The sequence below is a fragment of the Lolium rigidum genome, chromosome 5 (genome assembly GCF_022539505.1).
Source record: "Lolium rigidum isolate FL_2022 chromosome 5, APGP_CSIRO_Lrig_0.1, whole genome shotgun sequence".
Classification (NCBI taxonomy): Eukaryota; Viridiplantae; Streptophyta; class Magnoliopsida; order Poales; family Poaceae; genus Lolium; species Lolium rigidum.
In genome coordinates this window covers 17,331,100-17,347,217 of record NC_061512.1, presented here as the reverse complement: position 1 = coordinate 17,347,217, position 16,118 = coordinate 17,331,100, and the positions used below count along the sequence as shown (strand labels likewise).

General features: G+C 42.0%; 1 protein-coding gene across 1 annotated transcript; it reads left to right on the top strand.

Moving 5' to 3' along the window:
- Positions 1-13,005: 13,005 nt before the first annotated feature.
- LOC124653789 (F-box protein At3g07870-like) lies at positions 13,006-15,711 on the top strand. The gene is made up of 3 exons (XM_047192854.1): positions 13,006-13,283; positions 13,754-13,830; positions 14,048-15,711. The coding sequence occupies exon 3, from the start codon at positions 14,133-14,135 to the stop codon at positions 15,330-15,332; it is 1,200 nt and encodes a 399-aa protein (XP_047048810.1). The 5' UTR covers positions 13,006-13,283; positions 13,754-13,830; positions 14,048-14,132; the 3' UTR covers positions 15,333-15,711.
- The last annotated feature ends 407 nt before the right edge of the window (positions 15,712-16,118 follow it).

Here is a 16,118-nt window from a genome sequence, read left to right as displayed (position 1 = left end):
TGCATTTGGTGCATCGGTTTGAGTTCTCCACGGTGATTCGTGGAGGTGAAAGCAAGAAGGTTGTTACTCTTGGGTTCTTGGAACCCTAGACGGATTCTAGACCTTTGTGGCATCTTAGTGGTGTTCTTGGAGACTCCAATTAAGGTGTGGAGAATCTTCAAGGGCAAGACCTTTGTGGCATCTTAGTGGTGTTCTTGGGGACTCCAATTAAGTTGTGGAGAATCTTCAAGGGCAAGGCCTTTGTGGCATCTCAGTGGTGTTCTTGGGGACTCCAATTAAGTTGTGGAGAATCTTCAAGGGCAAGGCCTTTGTGGCAATTTATTGGGAGCCTCCAATTAAGTTGTGGAGATAGCCCCAAGCTTTGTGCGGGTTCGGTGACCTTCCAAAGGTCCCATAGTGGATCGAGGACATCCCTTTTGGTGGGAATTCTCGAGGAGAATACGGTGGCCCTCGTGCATTTGGAGTGACTTGTCCTCCACACCGCTCCAACGGAGAGTAGCACTCGCAAGAGTGTGAACTTCGGGCTACATCGTTGTCTCCGCGTCACTTCGGTTATTCCTATACCCGAGCTCTTTACTTATGCACATTACTTTGTGATAGCCATCGTGCTTGAAGTTATATATATATATATATATATATATATATATATATATATATATATATATATATATATATATATCTTGCTATCACATAAGTTGCTTGTCTTGCTTAGCATAAGTTGTTGGTGCACATAGGTGAACCATTGCTTAGAATAAGTTGTTGGTGCACATAGGTGAACCATAGTTTATAGGCTTTGGGCTTGACAAAGTAAACGCTAGTTTTATTCCGCATTTGTTAAGCCCATCTCGTAAAAGTTTTAAATCGCCTATTCACCCCCCCTCTAGGCGACATTCATGTCCTTTCAGTAGCACTCAAGCAATTTACTTTGGAATGGCAGAGAAATACCATGTAGTAGGTAGATATGGTGGACACAAATGGCATAGGTTTGGGTTCAGGTTTGGATGCACGAGAAGCATTCCTCTCAGTACAGGTCTTTGGCTAGCAAGGTTAATTAGCAAGCATAAGAGTTGAGGGAAACAAGCAAATATACATGTGATAGACATAATCATGCATCTTTCTTGCAAGCACAAACAATTTTAACTTCGAATAATAAGCTATGAGCTAACAAGAAAGGAAGACAATGAAACAACTATATGTATATTTCTCTTTTCTACTTAAACCTCAAGGTGTTGTTGCTATTGACCAATGGTAAGTTTGCCAAAACCAAATAGATTTACTCAATGCTCCCAAAGTGGTACCAATACTAAAATCAAGATCAATCATATAATACAATTGCAAACTAAAATAAGATGTGCAATATGTAAATGATAAGACTTCTCATTAATATTTCATAACGACAACTCACACCAAGGGATACACAGACAACCAACTAAAGGAGAGATACTTCCACACTGCAACCCATCTTATATGATAACTTCCGTACTCATGATATGACACTACTTGATAGTAAAAAGTAAAAGGTGGTGATGATGTGATACCGCGGCACTCCCCCAAGCTTGGAACAAACCAAGGGGATGCCAATACCGATGATGAATTACTCCTTTGGCGGTGGTGGTGATGAATTCCTCACAAGCTTCTCCACAAGCTCCTGAAGCTCATCAATCTTGTACACGAGGTTGCGGATCATCTCCGAATTGTGCTCGACGCGATTAAGAAGTATGTCCAACGGCGAGTCCCAATTCTTGGAGTTATTTCCCACCCTTCAGCTTCAGGCTTCGTCCTTCCTGCAGTGTTAGAACGATCTATATCCCAATTGCTAGGCAATGCTGCCTTGGGAGTCCTTTCAATTTGATTATTGTAGATTAGATTGCGGAAGGGATGGTAAGTGCCTGAAGCTGATGTCTTTGGAGCTAGGTAATGACGTGGAACTCCTCCTCCGGTGCTAATCCGTTCGCTCTTCTTGGCGTTGAACGGGTTTGACACCACTCCGATGCTTGCAATGGTGGTGCGCGGGCGTACTTGCGGAACTTCTTCGACTTCCTCTTCATCCTCCTTGACTTCTTCCTTCAACTCGGGGTCTTGAATACCTTCCTCCGAAGGTTCCTTGTCCTTGTTGTGGGAGACCATGGTGCGTCTAGATCAAAGACAAGTCCTGGCAGAAACAGCTCAAAACAAAACACGTCGAGAAAACGATATACGGACCTCCAGGGGTCCGGGGGATTATATAGCAAAAATTTTCACAACAAACGGAAAGTACCAGGTCGAACCAGAGTCGGAGAGGGCGATGAGGCGGTGTCCTCATAGGGCGGCGCGGCCAGGCCGGGGCCCGCGCCGCCTATGGGGGCACGCCCTCGTGCGTCTCCTCCACTCCGTTTCGATCTCGTAATTTTTCATATTTTCCAAAAACAGCAAAAACATTGTTCGGAAAGTAAATCGCGAACTTTTATTACCTGTACTGTTACCTATTCAAAGTCGGGTTCTGGCGGACTGTCAATTTGACCTTTGATGAAAGCCTCCGGTGTTTCCACTCGAATAACATCAACATCTACATTATAAGAATCACCTGAGATATAATGCTTGAGTCTTTGTCCATTCACCACTTGCGTGGCATTGCCTTGGAGAGAACTAATTTTAATTGCTCCTCGAACGATACACCTCCTCAACAACATATGGTCCTTCCCATTTCGAGAGTAATTTGCCTCGCAAAGAATCCGAGACGAGACCGATACAATAGGACTTTATCCCCAATATTAAACTCTCTTTGATAATCCTTCTATCATGCCATTTCTTAACTTTCTCTTTAAAGAGTTTAGCATTTTCATAAGCTTCACTTCTCCATTCATCTAGAGAACTTAATTGCAAGCAACCTCTTATTATCGGCTAGTTTAGGATCTTTATTTAGTTCTCTAATGTACCCAATAAGCTTTGTGCTCTAGTTCTAAAGGTAAATGACAAGCTTTTCCATAAACCATTTTATAAGGTGACATTCCCATGGGGTTTTTATAAGCAGTTCTATAAGCCCATAGTGCTTCCTTCAATTTACTAGCCCAATTCTTTCTAGTTTTACTAACAGTCTTTTGCAAGATAGATTTAATTTCTCTATTTGATAGTTCTACTTGCCCACTAGTTTGAGGATGATAAGCGGAAGCAATTCTATGATTAATACCATATTTAGCAAGAGTTTTTCTAAAACCACCATGAATAAAATGAGAACCTCCATCTGTCATAATATATCTAGGAACTCCAAATCTAGGAAAAATAATGTCTAAAAGCATTTTTAAAGAGGTCTCACCATCAGCACTTTTTGTAGGTATGGCTTCCACCCATTTAGTAACATAATCAACAACAACAAGTATATGAGTGTTACCTTCGAAGAGGGAAAAGGTCCCATGAAGTCAAATCCCCAACAATCAAACGGTTCAATAACGAGAGTATAATTCATAGGCATTTCATTGCGTCTGGAGATATTACCAACCCTTTGACATTCATCACAAGATAAAATAAACTTCCTTGCATCTTTGAAGAGAGTTGGCCAATAAAAACCTGATTGTAGAACCTTTTGCGCGGTTCTATCTCCGCGTGATGTCCTCCATAAGCACTACCATGACATTTACTCAATATCTCTTGTTGTTCATATTCGCGAACACACCTTCGCAGAATACCATCCACTCCTTCTTTATATAAGTGTGGGTCATCCCAAAAATAATGCCTCAAGTCATAAAAGAATTTCCTCCTTTGCTCGAGCTGAAAAGGTTGGAGGCAAGTACTTGGAAACAATAAAGTTAGCATAATCAAGCATACCAAGGACTTGTCTCGCGAGCTCACCTTTATTACAGCCAATTGTTCATTTGGAAAACTATCATTAACAGAACAGGATCATAAGCAATATTTTCCAATCTAGACAAATTATCCAGCAACAGGATTATCAGCACCTTTCCTATCTACAATATGTAAATCAAATTCTTGCAAAAGAAGTACCCATCTAATAAGCCTTGGCTTAGCATCTTTATTTGTCATAAGATATCTAATTGCAGCATGATCAGTATGAATTGTAACTTTTGAATCAACAATATAGGATCTAAACTTATCACAAGCAAAGACTACAGCTAACAGTTCTTTTTCAGTTGTAGCATAATTTCTTTGAGCAAGCATCAAGAGTTTTACTAGCATAATGAATAACATTCAGTTTTTTATCTACTCGCTGTCCAAGAACAAATGCCTACAATAGAAATCACTAGCATCACACATAATTTCAAATGGTAAGTTCCAATCAGGAGGTTCAACTATAGAGGCAGCTTGTTAAGGCTTTCTTTAGAGTTTCAAAAGCTTCCTTACAATCATCATCAAAAACGAAAGGTACATCTTTTTGAAGAAGATTAGTAAGAGGCTTTGAAATCTTAGAAAAATCTTTAATAAATCTTCTATAAAACCCATCATGACCAAGAACACTACGAATACCTTTAACATCCCTAGGGTAGGGCATCTTCTCAATTGCTTCAACTTTAGCTCTATCAACTTCAATACCTCTCTCGGAAATTTTATGTCCCAATACAATTCCTTCATTAACCATAAAGTGGCATTTCTCCCAATTAAGAACAAGGTTAGTTTCTTCACATCTCTGCAAAACTTTATCAAGATTCCGCAAGCAATTATCAAAAGAATTTCCATAGATGGAAAAATCGTCCATGAATACCTCTACAATACTCTCACAAAAGCCATGAAAAATAGCGGACATGCATCTTTGAAAAGTAGCAGGGCATTACATAAACCAAAAGGCATACGCCTATAAGCATAAGTTCCATAGGGACAAGTGAAAGTGGTTTTCTCTTGATCTTTAGTTTTAACAAGCAATTTGTGAAAACCTGAATAACCATCAAGAAAGCAAAAATGAGTATTTTTAGATAACCTTTCTAACATTTGATCAATAAATGGTAAAGGGTAATGATCTTTCTTAGTAACCTTATTAACTTTTCGATAATCAATGCACATTCTATAACCTACAACTACTCTTTGAGGGATGAGCTCATCATTATCATTAGGCACAACAATCATTCCTCCTTTCTTAGGAACACAATGCACAGGACTAACCCATCTACTATCAGCAATAGGATATATAATACCAGCTTCAAGGAGTCTTAATACCTCATTTCTTACCACATCCTTCATCTTAGGAATTAGACGACGCTGAGGTTCAACAACGAGCTTCGCATCATCTTCCATATTAATGGCGTGTTGGCAAATAGAGGGAGAAATCCCCTTCAAGTCATCAAGAGTGTAGCCAATAGCACCTCGGTGTTTCTTCAATATTTCCAATAACCTTTCTTCTTCAAACTTGAAAGCTTAGAACTAATAATAACAGGATATATTTTCTTATCATCAATATGAGCATATTTAAGATTATCAGGCAATGGTTTTAAATCAAAGACAAGATCTTCCTTTGGTGGTGGTGTTGTACCCAGATCTTCCACCGGTAAATCATGCTTAAGAATAGGTTGACGAAGGAAAATTTCATCAAGTTCATCTCTTTCTTCCCTAAAAACTTCACTCTCACTATTCTCCAAACGTTGCTGCAAAGGATTACTAGGAGCAAGAGCAATAGATGCACACTGTTCAACTTTAAAATCACTATTAGGCGAATCAATTTTATAAAGAGTTTTGGTAAATTTAGAGAAGTTAAACTCATAAGATTCTCCAGCAAATTTAGTCAAAATTTTCTCTTTCTTGCAATCTATAATAGCTCCACAAATATTTAGAAAAGGTCTACCAAAAATGATAGGACAATATTTACTAGCAAGCAGAACCAAGTACCAAAAAGTCGACAGGATATTTAATCTTACCACATAGAACTTCAACATCTCGAATAATACCAATTGGAGAGATAGTTTCTCTATTAGCCACTGAATAACCACATCAATATCTTCAAGTTCACAAGAACCAATTTCGTGCATAATCTCCGTGTAAAGCTCATAAGGAATAGCACTAATACTTGCACCAATATCACATAAACCATAATAACAATGATCACCAATTCTAACGGATAGCATAGGAACACTAGCTTTCCTAGACTTATTAGGGTGCGAAACAATATTAGAGGCATCTTCACGGTAAAATAATATGACCATCCTCTACATTTTCAGTCACAAGATCTTTAATAATTGCAACAAAGAGTTCAACTTTTATTTGTTCTTCAAGTTCTACAGGTTTCTTTTCACTTTTATGAACCGCACTATTTATAACAGAGTACTCCTTCATTTTAGCAGGAAAGGAGTTTTTTCAATATAAGCTTCGTGAATAACATGATCAACAGCTTCAACTACAACACATTTATTTATAGATGAATCAATTTTATCTTTATACGGTTCATGATACTTATCAAAGTTCTTCTTAGGCAATTCATAATGAGAAGCAAAAGCTTTATAAAGATTTGCAAGCAACTTGAGAATCAAGATCATAAGTAGCACTCATATTACGAAATTTATCAAGTATCCATAAAAGCTTCAATGCATTTATAATCATAATTTATACCGATTCTCTATCCTTGTCGTTCTCCCATCCTTCAAGTATTTTCCGGAACCGATTAAGAAGGTCCCTTTTAAACTCTTCCTTGTTGCGTGTAAATGATCCAGAACAAGAAGTATCCAGCAAGGTCTTGTCTTGAAAAGAAAGTCTTGCATAGAAATTATCAATAATAATATTACCAGGAAGCTCATGAATGGGGCATTTGAGCATTAAAGACTTCAATCTCCCCACGCTTGGGCAATACTTTCTCCTTCATGAGGCCAAAAATTATATATGCGATTCGATCTTTGTGAATCTCACTTGGAGGATAGAACTTAGAATAAAACCGGGCACCATATCATTCCATTCAAGAGAATCCCCATTATCCAAGAATTTATACCAATGCGCCGCTTTTACTCAGACAACGATACGAGAATAGTTTCTTCCTCACTTCATCCATAGCAATACCTGCACACTTGAATAAACCGCATAATTCATGTAAGAACAAGTAAATGATCTCCGTGGTGGACAGCTCCATCCCCGTATAACGGTTACCCACTACACGTTCAATAATTTTCATAGGTATTTTGTATGGTATTTCTTCCTTACTCGGCGCCTCATCCACTACCTTTGCAGTAGTAGTAGATTTCCCAAATAAACACTCAAGAGAAGATCTCTCCATAATGAATTATAGCAACGAAAGTAAATAAAATCAGCACAAACAAGTAGAAATTTCCTTACCAATTCCACTTACCAATAGCGCTTCACTCCCGGCAACGGCGCCAGAAAATAGTCTTGATGACCCACAAGTATAGGGGGTGTATCGCAGTATCTTCGATAAGTAAGAATGTCGATCCCAACGAGGAGCAGAAGGTGTTGACAAGCAGATTCACTGTAAATGCTCACATACAAGTATTCATGGGGTTTTGATGTAACAGATGAATAAAGTACGAGTAAGTAAAGTGCGAGAGTAATAATTGCAGCGAGTGGCCCAATCCTTTTTAGCACAAAGGACAAGCCGGTTTGTTTACTTATAATGACCAAACGTTCTCGAGGACACACGGGATTTTAGTCTAGTGCTTTCGCTACATACGGCTAATTAATCTTCATTGTTTTGATAAGTGTTGTGTGGGTGAACCTATGCTAATGTACCGCCCTTCCTAGGACTAATACATACTTGTGATTATACCCCTTGCAAGCATCCGCAACTACAAGAAAGTAATTAAGATAAATCTAACCACAGCCTTAAACTCGAGATCCTCGCGATCCCTCCCGCATCGATATACCAACGGGGGCTCAGGTTTCGTCACTCCGGCAACCCCGCAATTGGCAAACGAGTACAAGATGCATTCCCCTAGGCCCATAAAGGTGAAGTGTCGTGTAGTCGACGTTCACACGACACCACTAGAAGAATAACACCACAACTTAAATATCATAACATTGAATATTACTCAACCATACTTCACTACTAACATTTAGACTTCACCCATGTCCTCAAGAACTAAACGAACTACTCACGAGACATCATATGGAACATGATCAGAGGTGATATGATAATGAATAACAATCTGAACATAAACCTTGGTTCAACGGTTCCACTCAATAGCATCAATAACAAGTAGAAATCAACACCGGGAGAGTTTCCCCTATACAACAATCAAGATCAAACCCAAATTGCTACAGCGGTGACGAAGTGCAGCGGTGGAGACGGCGGTGATGATGATGAAGATGATGGTGATGGTGATGGAGATGATGTCCAGCTCGATGACGGTGACGATGGCGTCGATTTCCCCTCCGGGAGGAATTTCCCCGGCGGATTCTCGCCCGCCGGAGAGCTCTTTCTCTCTCGGTGTTCTCCGCCCACGCAGGCGGCCGTGGCCTCGTTCGACGTACCCCTCCGGCTTAGGTTTTCGGGACGAAGGCGTGCGCGAAGAAAAGGAGGCGAGAGGGGCCGTGGGCCCCCTCCTCACGAGGCGGCGCGGCCGTGGCGGGGCCCGCGCCGGCCCGTGAGGGGGCCCATGGCGGCCTCCCTCGGCCCCCCTCTCCGGCTCCCTTCGTCATCCGGAAAAATAGGAATTTTCGTATAATTTCCGTCAACTGTTGATCTTCCGAAATATTGCATTCCGACGGTGCTTTTTCCAGCAGTAATCCCGGCTCCGGTGCGCAATCCTCCAATAATCATGAAACATGCAAAATAGATGAAATAACATAAGTATTATCTCCAAATATGAAATATATCAATGAATAACAGCAAATTATGATATAAAATAGTGATGCAAATTGGACGTATCAGGAAGCTGGGTTTGATGAGCATGATATTTTTAGTACCCCAAGCATGGAGGAGAAAATTTACTTTGATGATACTTTACCTCCTATATATGTTGTCCTTCGTTGGACTTTGATGCAATGCATCATATTGAGACGAAGAATAACATACAAAGCATTAGTCTCACACTTGAGCACATGGTCATCATTTGTACTTCTTTGATGGTTTTCATGAGATAGGCCGTCTAAAGTATGGGAAAATATTTTTAGAATATGGATATTAGATAAGAGTACTGGAATATCAAACGGCGTATATCGTTTAAAATAAGATTCAATAAAAAAATAGGTTTTCCTTCCTAGGTCTTCCTATTTCTAATTCAAACCTAGGATCACGAACCTAAGGCTGAAACTACCCCTCTATCCTCACTTGAGAGGAATGATCTTAAATTGGCCAATGAAAATTTAAATAAACTTGGACGTGATGAAGAGACCAAGTGGGCTCAGAGAGCTAAGGTTAAGTATATCCAGGAAGGTGGAAATAACACAAAATATTTTCATCTTATTGCTAATGGAAAGCATCGGAAAAAGAAATCTTTCAGCTCGAACAAGAGGAAGGTACTATTGTAGGCGAACAAAATCTTAAAGTATATATTACTGAATATTATAAAAAATTATTTGGTGCTCCTGTGAGGAACAACTTCTCCATGATGGAGGACCAAACCCAAGACATCCCTCAGTTATCTACGGAGGAGAATAATTTGTTGGTGGCCGATTTCTCTGTGGAGGAAGTGCATGAAGCCATTGCTCAAATGGAGCATAATAAAGCTGCAGGGCCTGATGGTTTCCCGGATGAGTTTTATCAACATTTTTGGGAAGTCATTAAAGTTGATTTAATGGCATTGTTCGCATGTTTTCAGAGTGGGACACTCCCGTTATATAAATTGAATTTTGGAGTTATTACCCTACTCCCTAAAAAGGAAAATGCGGTCCAAATCTAACAATATAGACCTATCTGTCTACTGAACGTTAGTTTCAAGATTTTTACTAAAGTGGCAACTAATCGCATCTCTGGCGTGGCCCAGAAGGTGGTTAGACCCACTAAAACGGCTTTTATGCCGGGACGACATATTCTCTAGGGCGTAGTCATACTTCATGAGACTATTCATGAGATGCATAGGAGGAAGCTTGACGGTGTGCTGTTCAAAATTGATTTTGAAAAGGCATACGATAAGGTCAAGTGGTCTTTTTTGCAGCAAATGTTGCGTATGAAAGGTTCCAACCATTTATGGTGTGATGGTATTAAGCAATTTGTACAAGGGGGTAGTGTGGGAATTCGGGTTAATGATGACATTGGCCACAATTTCCAAACTAAAAAAGGATTAAGGCAAGGTGACCCTTTATCCCCAATCTTGTTTAATATTATTGCAGATATGTTGGCTATCATGATTAACCGTGCTAAAGAAGAAGGGGAAGTTGGTTGTCTCCTCCCTCATTTGGTGGATGGGGGCATATCAATTTTACAGTACGCCGATGACACTATATTGTTTATGGAACATGATGTGGCAAAGGCGGTTAATATGAAATTGATTCTCTGTATTTTTGAGCAATTATCGGGGCTAAAGATAAACTTTCATAAGAGTGAACTTTTCTTTTTTGGCAAAGCAAAAGATATGGAGCAACAATATATGCAAATCATGGGGTGCGAGTCGGGTGTGTTGCCGATTAGGTACCTTGGGATACCTGTCCATTATAGGACCCTTCGAAATGCGGAATGGAATCCCATTGAGAGTAGATTTATTTCTAAACTTGGATGTTGGCGAAGTAAATTACTCTCATATGGTGATAGGCTTGTCCTTATTAATTCAGTTCTCACAAGTTTGCCGATGTTTATGCTTTCTTTCTAGAAATTCCAAAAGGGGTTAGGAAGAGACTTGATTATTTTCGATCCAATTTCTTTTGGCAATCGGAGGAGAATAAAAAGAAGTACCGTTTATCAAAGTGGAATATATTATGTCGTCCAAAAGATCGGGGGTTGGGTATTGAGGTTCTTGAGCTAAAGAATAAGTGTTTACTCAGCAAATGGTTGTTTAAACTACTTACGGAGGATGGTGTGTGGCAACAATTACTACACAATAAGTACCTTAAGAATAAAACGCTAGCTCAGGTCGATGTTAAACCTACGGATTCTCACTTTTGGAAAGGTCTTATGCGGGTAAAACAAGATTTTTTTTGCTAGAGGTTCTTTCAAAGTGGGCAACGGTTCAACGGTGCGGTTTTGGGAGGATATTTGGCTTGGCAGTATGCCCCTGGCACAACAGTACCCATCTCTGTACCATATTGTTCAACATAAGAATGTGTTGGTTTCGACTGTCTTTGCTCAGATTCCTCTTAATATATGTTTTAGGAGGGGTTTGAATGATCACAAATGGAATAAATGGTTACATCTATGCTAACGCCTAATTACAGTTAATTTATCACATGAATCGGATAGATTCATATGGAGACTAACCGATTCTGGTCTTTTTACGGTTAAATCTATGTATCTTGATTTGATGAATGGACATACTAGATTTCTTCGTAAATATCTTTGGAAGATTAAAATTCCTTTGAAAATTAAATTTTTTATGTGGTTCTTGCATAATAAAGTCTTGTTAACTAAAGATAATTTGGCAAAACGGAATTGGAATGGTTGTCAAAAATGTTGTTTCTGTGATTCCAATGAAACCGTTGAGCATCTGTTTCTTGCTTGTCCTTTTGCAAAGATTGTATGGCGTATGATTTATTTTGCATATAATATTCTAGCCCCTTCAAATATTACTAACATGTTTGGCAAATGGTTAAATGGTGTGAGCAAGCATGATAAGGCTAGGATAAGAATTGGTATCTCAGCTTTGTGCTGGTCCATTTGGACATGTTGAAATGATATGGTCTTTAACAAGCAGAAGTCTACCAATTTTTTGCAGGTTATTCGTCGAGCTGCGCACTGGATTCAACTATGGGCTCTCTTACTCCCGGAGGATCAGCGGGAGGATATGGTTCATCGGATGCAACCGGCTGCGGCGCGACGGTTGCTCGAGGACTTCTTTTTCCAGGCTACTGGATGGCGTCATATTAGTAGAATATTAAATGGATAGCTTCTATATGCGCCTGATGTTTCTGTGGTTGATTCATGTATCGACCTTAGCTGATCCATGATTGTAAACTTTGGCTACATTATACTTGCACTTTTTAATAAAGTAAAAGCAGTGTGCATCATTTGATGCAGAGGCTGGGGCGATGCTCCCATTTCGAAAAAAAAAGGTAATGAGATTTGGTGCCTATGGTAGTGGGCTAGTGGCAACAAGGAAGGGATTGCTGATCAGCGCAGGCGGCTAGAGCTGGATAACAGAGCTTCTAGAGATGCTCGATTTCATTTTGAGAGAGCGTATAGTATCCATTCGAAGCACATACATGATATGTCGATGGCTGATCCATTCGATAGGTCAATATGTAAATGCCCCTTCTAGAGATATCGAGAGATCGTGTGTTTATCTTGTCATTTATTCTAACAGGCTCGGAGTCCCTCTGTGACTGTGTTAAGCTGAATATTTCCCTGTGTGCCTGTATATTCGGAGGAGGATCATGAAAGGTGTGAAGCTGCCGCGGAACCGAGTGATTTTTTTGAAGGTGTACGTCCATAGGCTACACTACTTGTATTCATATGAGCAAGGGAGACGAGTGATTTGGAGAATAGGCATACACTACTCGCAGGAGGAAGGGTTGTAAGAAGCATCTTTCATTATTTTGGGAGGAGTGCAAGAACTATCCTTGCTACTCCTAGTTAACATTACGAACCAGTAGGACTGTATGTTGCTGTGTAGTACTAATTCGAAGGCATGGAAGCTGCAGTAATTTGCAACAACACTGTTGATCGATATATCACTGAACCTACAATCTTGGATCACAGAAATTAGTAGGAGTGTTTCCACCGTAGCTACAATATGCCAGTGGGCATTTTCTTTGATGCTGCAGCACGCATACACGTGTGTTGGTGGCACACCATTTCAGTTTCAGGTTCGCGTGTCCAAAATCTAACAAGGAGAAAAAGAAAGCCTTTTTTTTTTCAACGAAAAGAGATAATATCCCAAAGGTTAGCTTGGACGTCTGGGCTCATCGGCCTCTTTTGGCCCATCTCTTGACGGCCCACCAACGGAGTTACCCGTGCACTGGCCTCTTTTGGCCCGACGCGAGTGACACTCCATCTCCTAGCTCGTCCAGCCAGCTCTTGTCCCCATCCCCAAATCGGAGCCAGCGCCGCCGGAATCCTCCGCCGCCTGCCTCCCTCCTTCCGAGCGGTCGGATCTTTTCCCCATCACCGAGGCTTCTCGCCGTCGGAATATCAATTTCGAGGTTGGCGTGGTAACTAGCGACAGAGGTCGCGGGCGAGCCGGTGACCGGGAGGCGGCGGAGGAGGAGGGAGGCGGAGGCAGGGCGTGCATCGGCGGCGGCGTTACCGTCCTCCCCGGCCGGTGGCTATTCTGGTAAGAGCTACTGCACTGTAACACGACTCGAGCCTCTTTTAGTCCACATCGCTTGCTTACATAGATTGGCACTGGTTAGGTCAGACTCAGAGTAAAACTGTAGTAGGAGTATACGGTAGAGGGTATAGGATACTGTGGTGTTCAAATATTATAATGCCCTTTCTTCATTGTTTAGAGTCGAGGTGTTTAAGACCAGCTGAACTTTAGGATCTCATTTCTTGGTACATTCACAGTGACAACTAATAGATTTCTCATAAATCTTTGTAACAACAGAGTTCATTTTAAGCAACAGAGCTTATATCCTAGTGCCTGTAGCCTTGTATACTCGAATGGATGTGCTTGTATAAAGGAATTACGTGACTGTTCAAAAAAATATGATGATGCTGAACTGTCGTATTTGAATGTGTTTTCATGAAATTATTTTCAGCACGCTATGGCACTGCTTCTCAATCCGATAATGAATTTCACAGCTAGGTTCATACTACTACATGGGAGGTTGATGCGAATTGAGGTGCTTCCACATTGGAAGGGTTCCGACAAGAACAAGGTAATGGCAACCACCATCGCGTTATTGCAAGACATCCTTGTCAGCATCCTGGTCCGCCTCCTGGGGAGTGAGGTGTAGTAGATTTCTCATAAATGTTAGTAACAGCAGAGTTCATTTTAAGCAGCAGAGCTTGTGTCGTGTTTTTATATATGTTTTCATGAAATTATTATTCAGCACACTGTGACACTTCTTCTCAATTCCACAATGAATTTCACAGCTAGGTTCATGCTACTACATGGGAAGTTGATGTGATTTGCGACGTGTCCACATCGGAAGGGTTCCATTCCAACAAGAACAAGGTAATGGCAACCGCCAGCACGTTCTTACCGCAAGACGTCCTAGCCAGCATCTTGGTCCGCCTCCCGGGGAGCGACCTCCGGCGCCTCCGCCGCGTCTGCAAACAGTGGAGGGACATCATCTCCGACACCAAATTCATCCATGCTCACATGGTCCAGAAGCCACGGCTGCCCCCGACCCACACCATTGTCTTCTTTCCGGGATGCGACTATGGCAGCTCCAAAGATCTACCGAATGGCAGGGGCTTCCTATTCGACGAGCACTGGCAGCTCACGGCAGAGCTCGCAGTTGGCAGGTGGGATAAGCTGATAGGCACTTGCAACGGCCTGCTCTGCTTCCTGGAATCTGGCCAGGGCTCCATCAAAATTGTAGAGCCATTCACCGGCGAGTCGCTCGTGGTGCCACAACCACCAGATGTGTCGGGGCCAAGGTGGACAGTCAACCCTGCAGCTTACTGCTTTGGTTTCGATGCTATGTCCAGGCGATACAAGATCGTACACCATGGCTACCTCGAAGACAGCAGCCCACGAGAGGGAGAGTCCGTTGATGATGAAGAACTGCACGTGTACACGGTGGGGACATGCAAGGGCTGGACGAGGGTGCACGTGGCCCACAAGGTATACGGAGAGGCATACGGCGACCCTTCGTGTGTGGATGGGGCTGTGTACTGGCCCACGAGAAGTGGTCATGGGAAGCGTGGCACATACGAGAAGCTCGTGCGCTTTGATCTGGCGACGGAGAAGGTCACACTGGAGGCGGCCGTGCGCTTGCGGCTGGATGCCCCAGGGTCAGAGATGGCAGACTACTGCAGGCTGGTGGACTCAACGCCTTGCGTGGTGACCTACGGCCGACACTGCGAGTGGGACGTGTGGTTTCCTGAAGCTGAAGAGGGAGGTGTCGGCTGCTTCCCAGGGGCATGTGTATTGTTGAGCGACTGGACTGACGGGGGACTGTACCTTCGCAGCATGAAAAGGAGCCTGGAATTTGGCCTGAGGAAAGTGCTCTTTGAGGCGAGCAACGGTGAGCCGCCTGCCTACAGCTACAATGGTCGAGTGTCGTTCGTCCCAGCTCACCGTCGCCAGCAGCTCCCAATAGCAGGAGGTCCACAGAGGCCGAGCGAACAGTATTCTGGAAACACGTTTGGGTACACCCCCACAGTGTCCGCTGCTCCATTAGCACTCTACTTGGGCACGCCTAGTCCTTAGCCGCCATTGCTCCGACCATTGCCCCATGTTCCACTGCAATGAACTACGGCAACATTATATCATGTCTAGGAACGTTCTGTGATAACTACTAGGTTGAACTGCTAAAACATGCTAACGGGCATGCGTGTAGAGATTCCGTTTTGTGATAATGGGAGAGTTAGGAAGCTCCGTGTGAGGCAATCTGTGTTTGTAAAAGTATTGTAGTTGTACCGTTAAATAGTATGTCTTAAGATTATATTTGCTGTTTCAGGTAAGTATTACCTGATCAAGTGGATGAGTGGGTGTTGTCGTGCTAGGTTTTGTTTAGGTGGATCATTTGGTTTGGCTGCAACATATGGATGAGTACACCTGTTGTATATTTGGAGGATTTGCACTTCCCGTAGCATGTTCGTGTTCAAAAGCGGGCATGTCCGGCTCTGGGTTGCAGTCCATTGAACAACAGCAGCCGTGTTGTGCCGCCTTGCTCTTTCAGTAGGTAGAGTTGCTGTTGCATTAAGGCATGTTTATTTTTCTGCTGGTTCAGTGGCAGTTTTGTATGGACCAGAACGCTGAACTTTTAATATCTGAAGAATGATGCATCTATGCTACTAACACAATTGAGATCCAGTTACACGGCTTATGGAGTACAACAGAAGCTAGTTTAGTACAGAGGGTACAACAGAAGATAGACCAGAGCTAGTTTAGTACAGGGGGGTAAACCAGGTTATAAACCGCAGCTAGTTAAGTACAGCTTTGGCGGACAGAATCGGAGGAACAACAGCGAACTCAGATGCACGGCGATCAGGA

Bases quoted from the DNA above. Each gene is read 5' to 3' on its own strand.
- LOC124653789 (XM_047192854.1), top strand. From the start codon at position 14,133: ATGGCAACCGCCAGCACGTTCTTACCGCAAGACGTCCTAGCCAGCATC.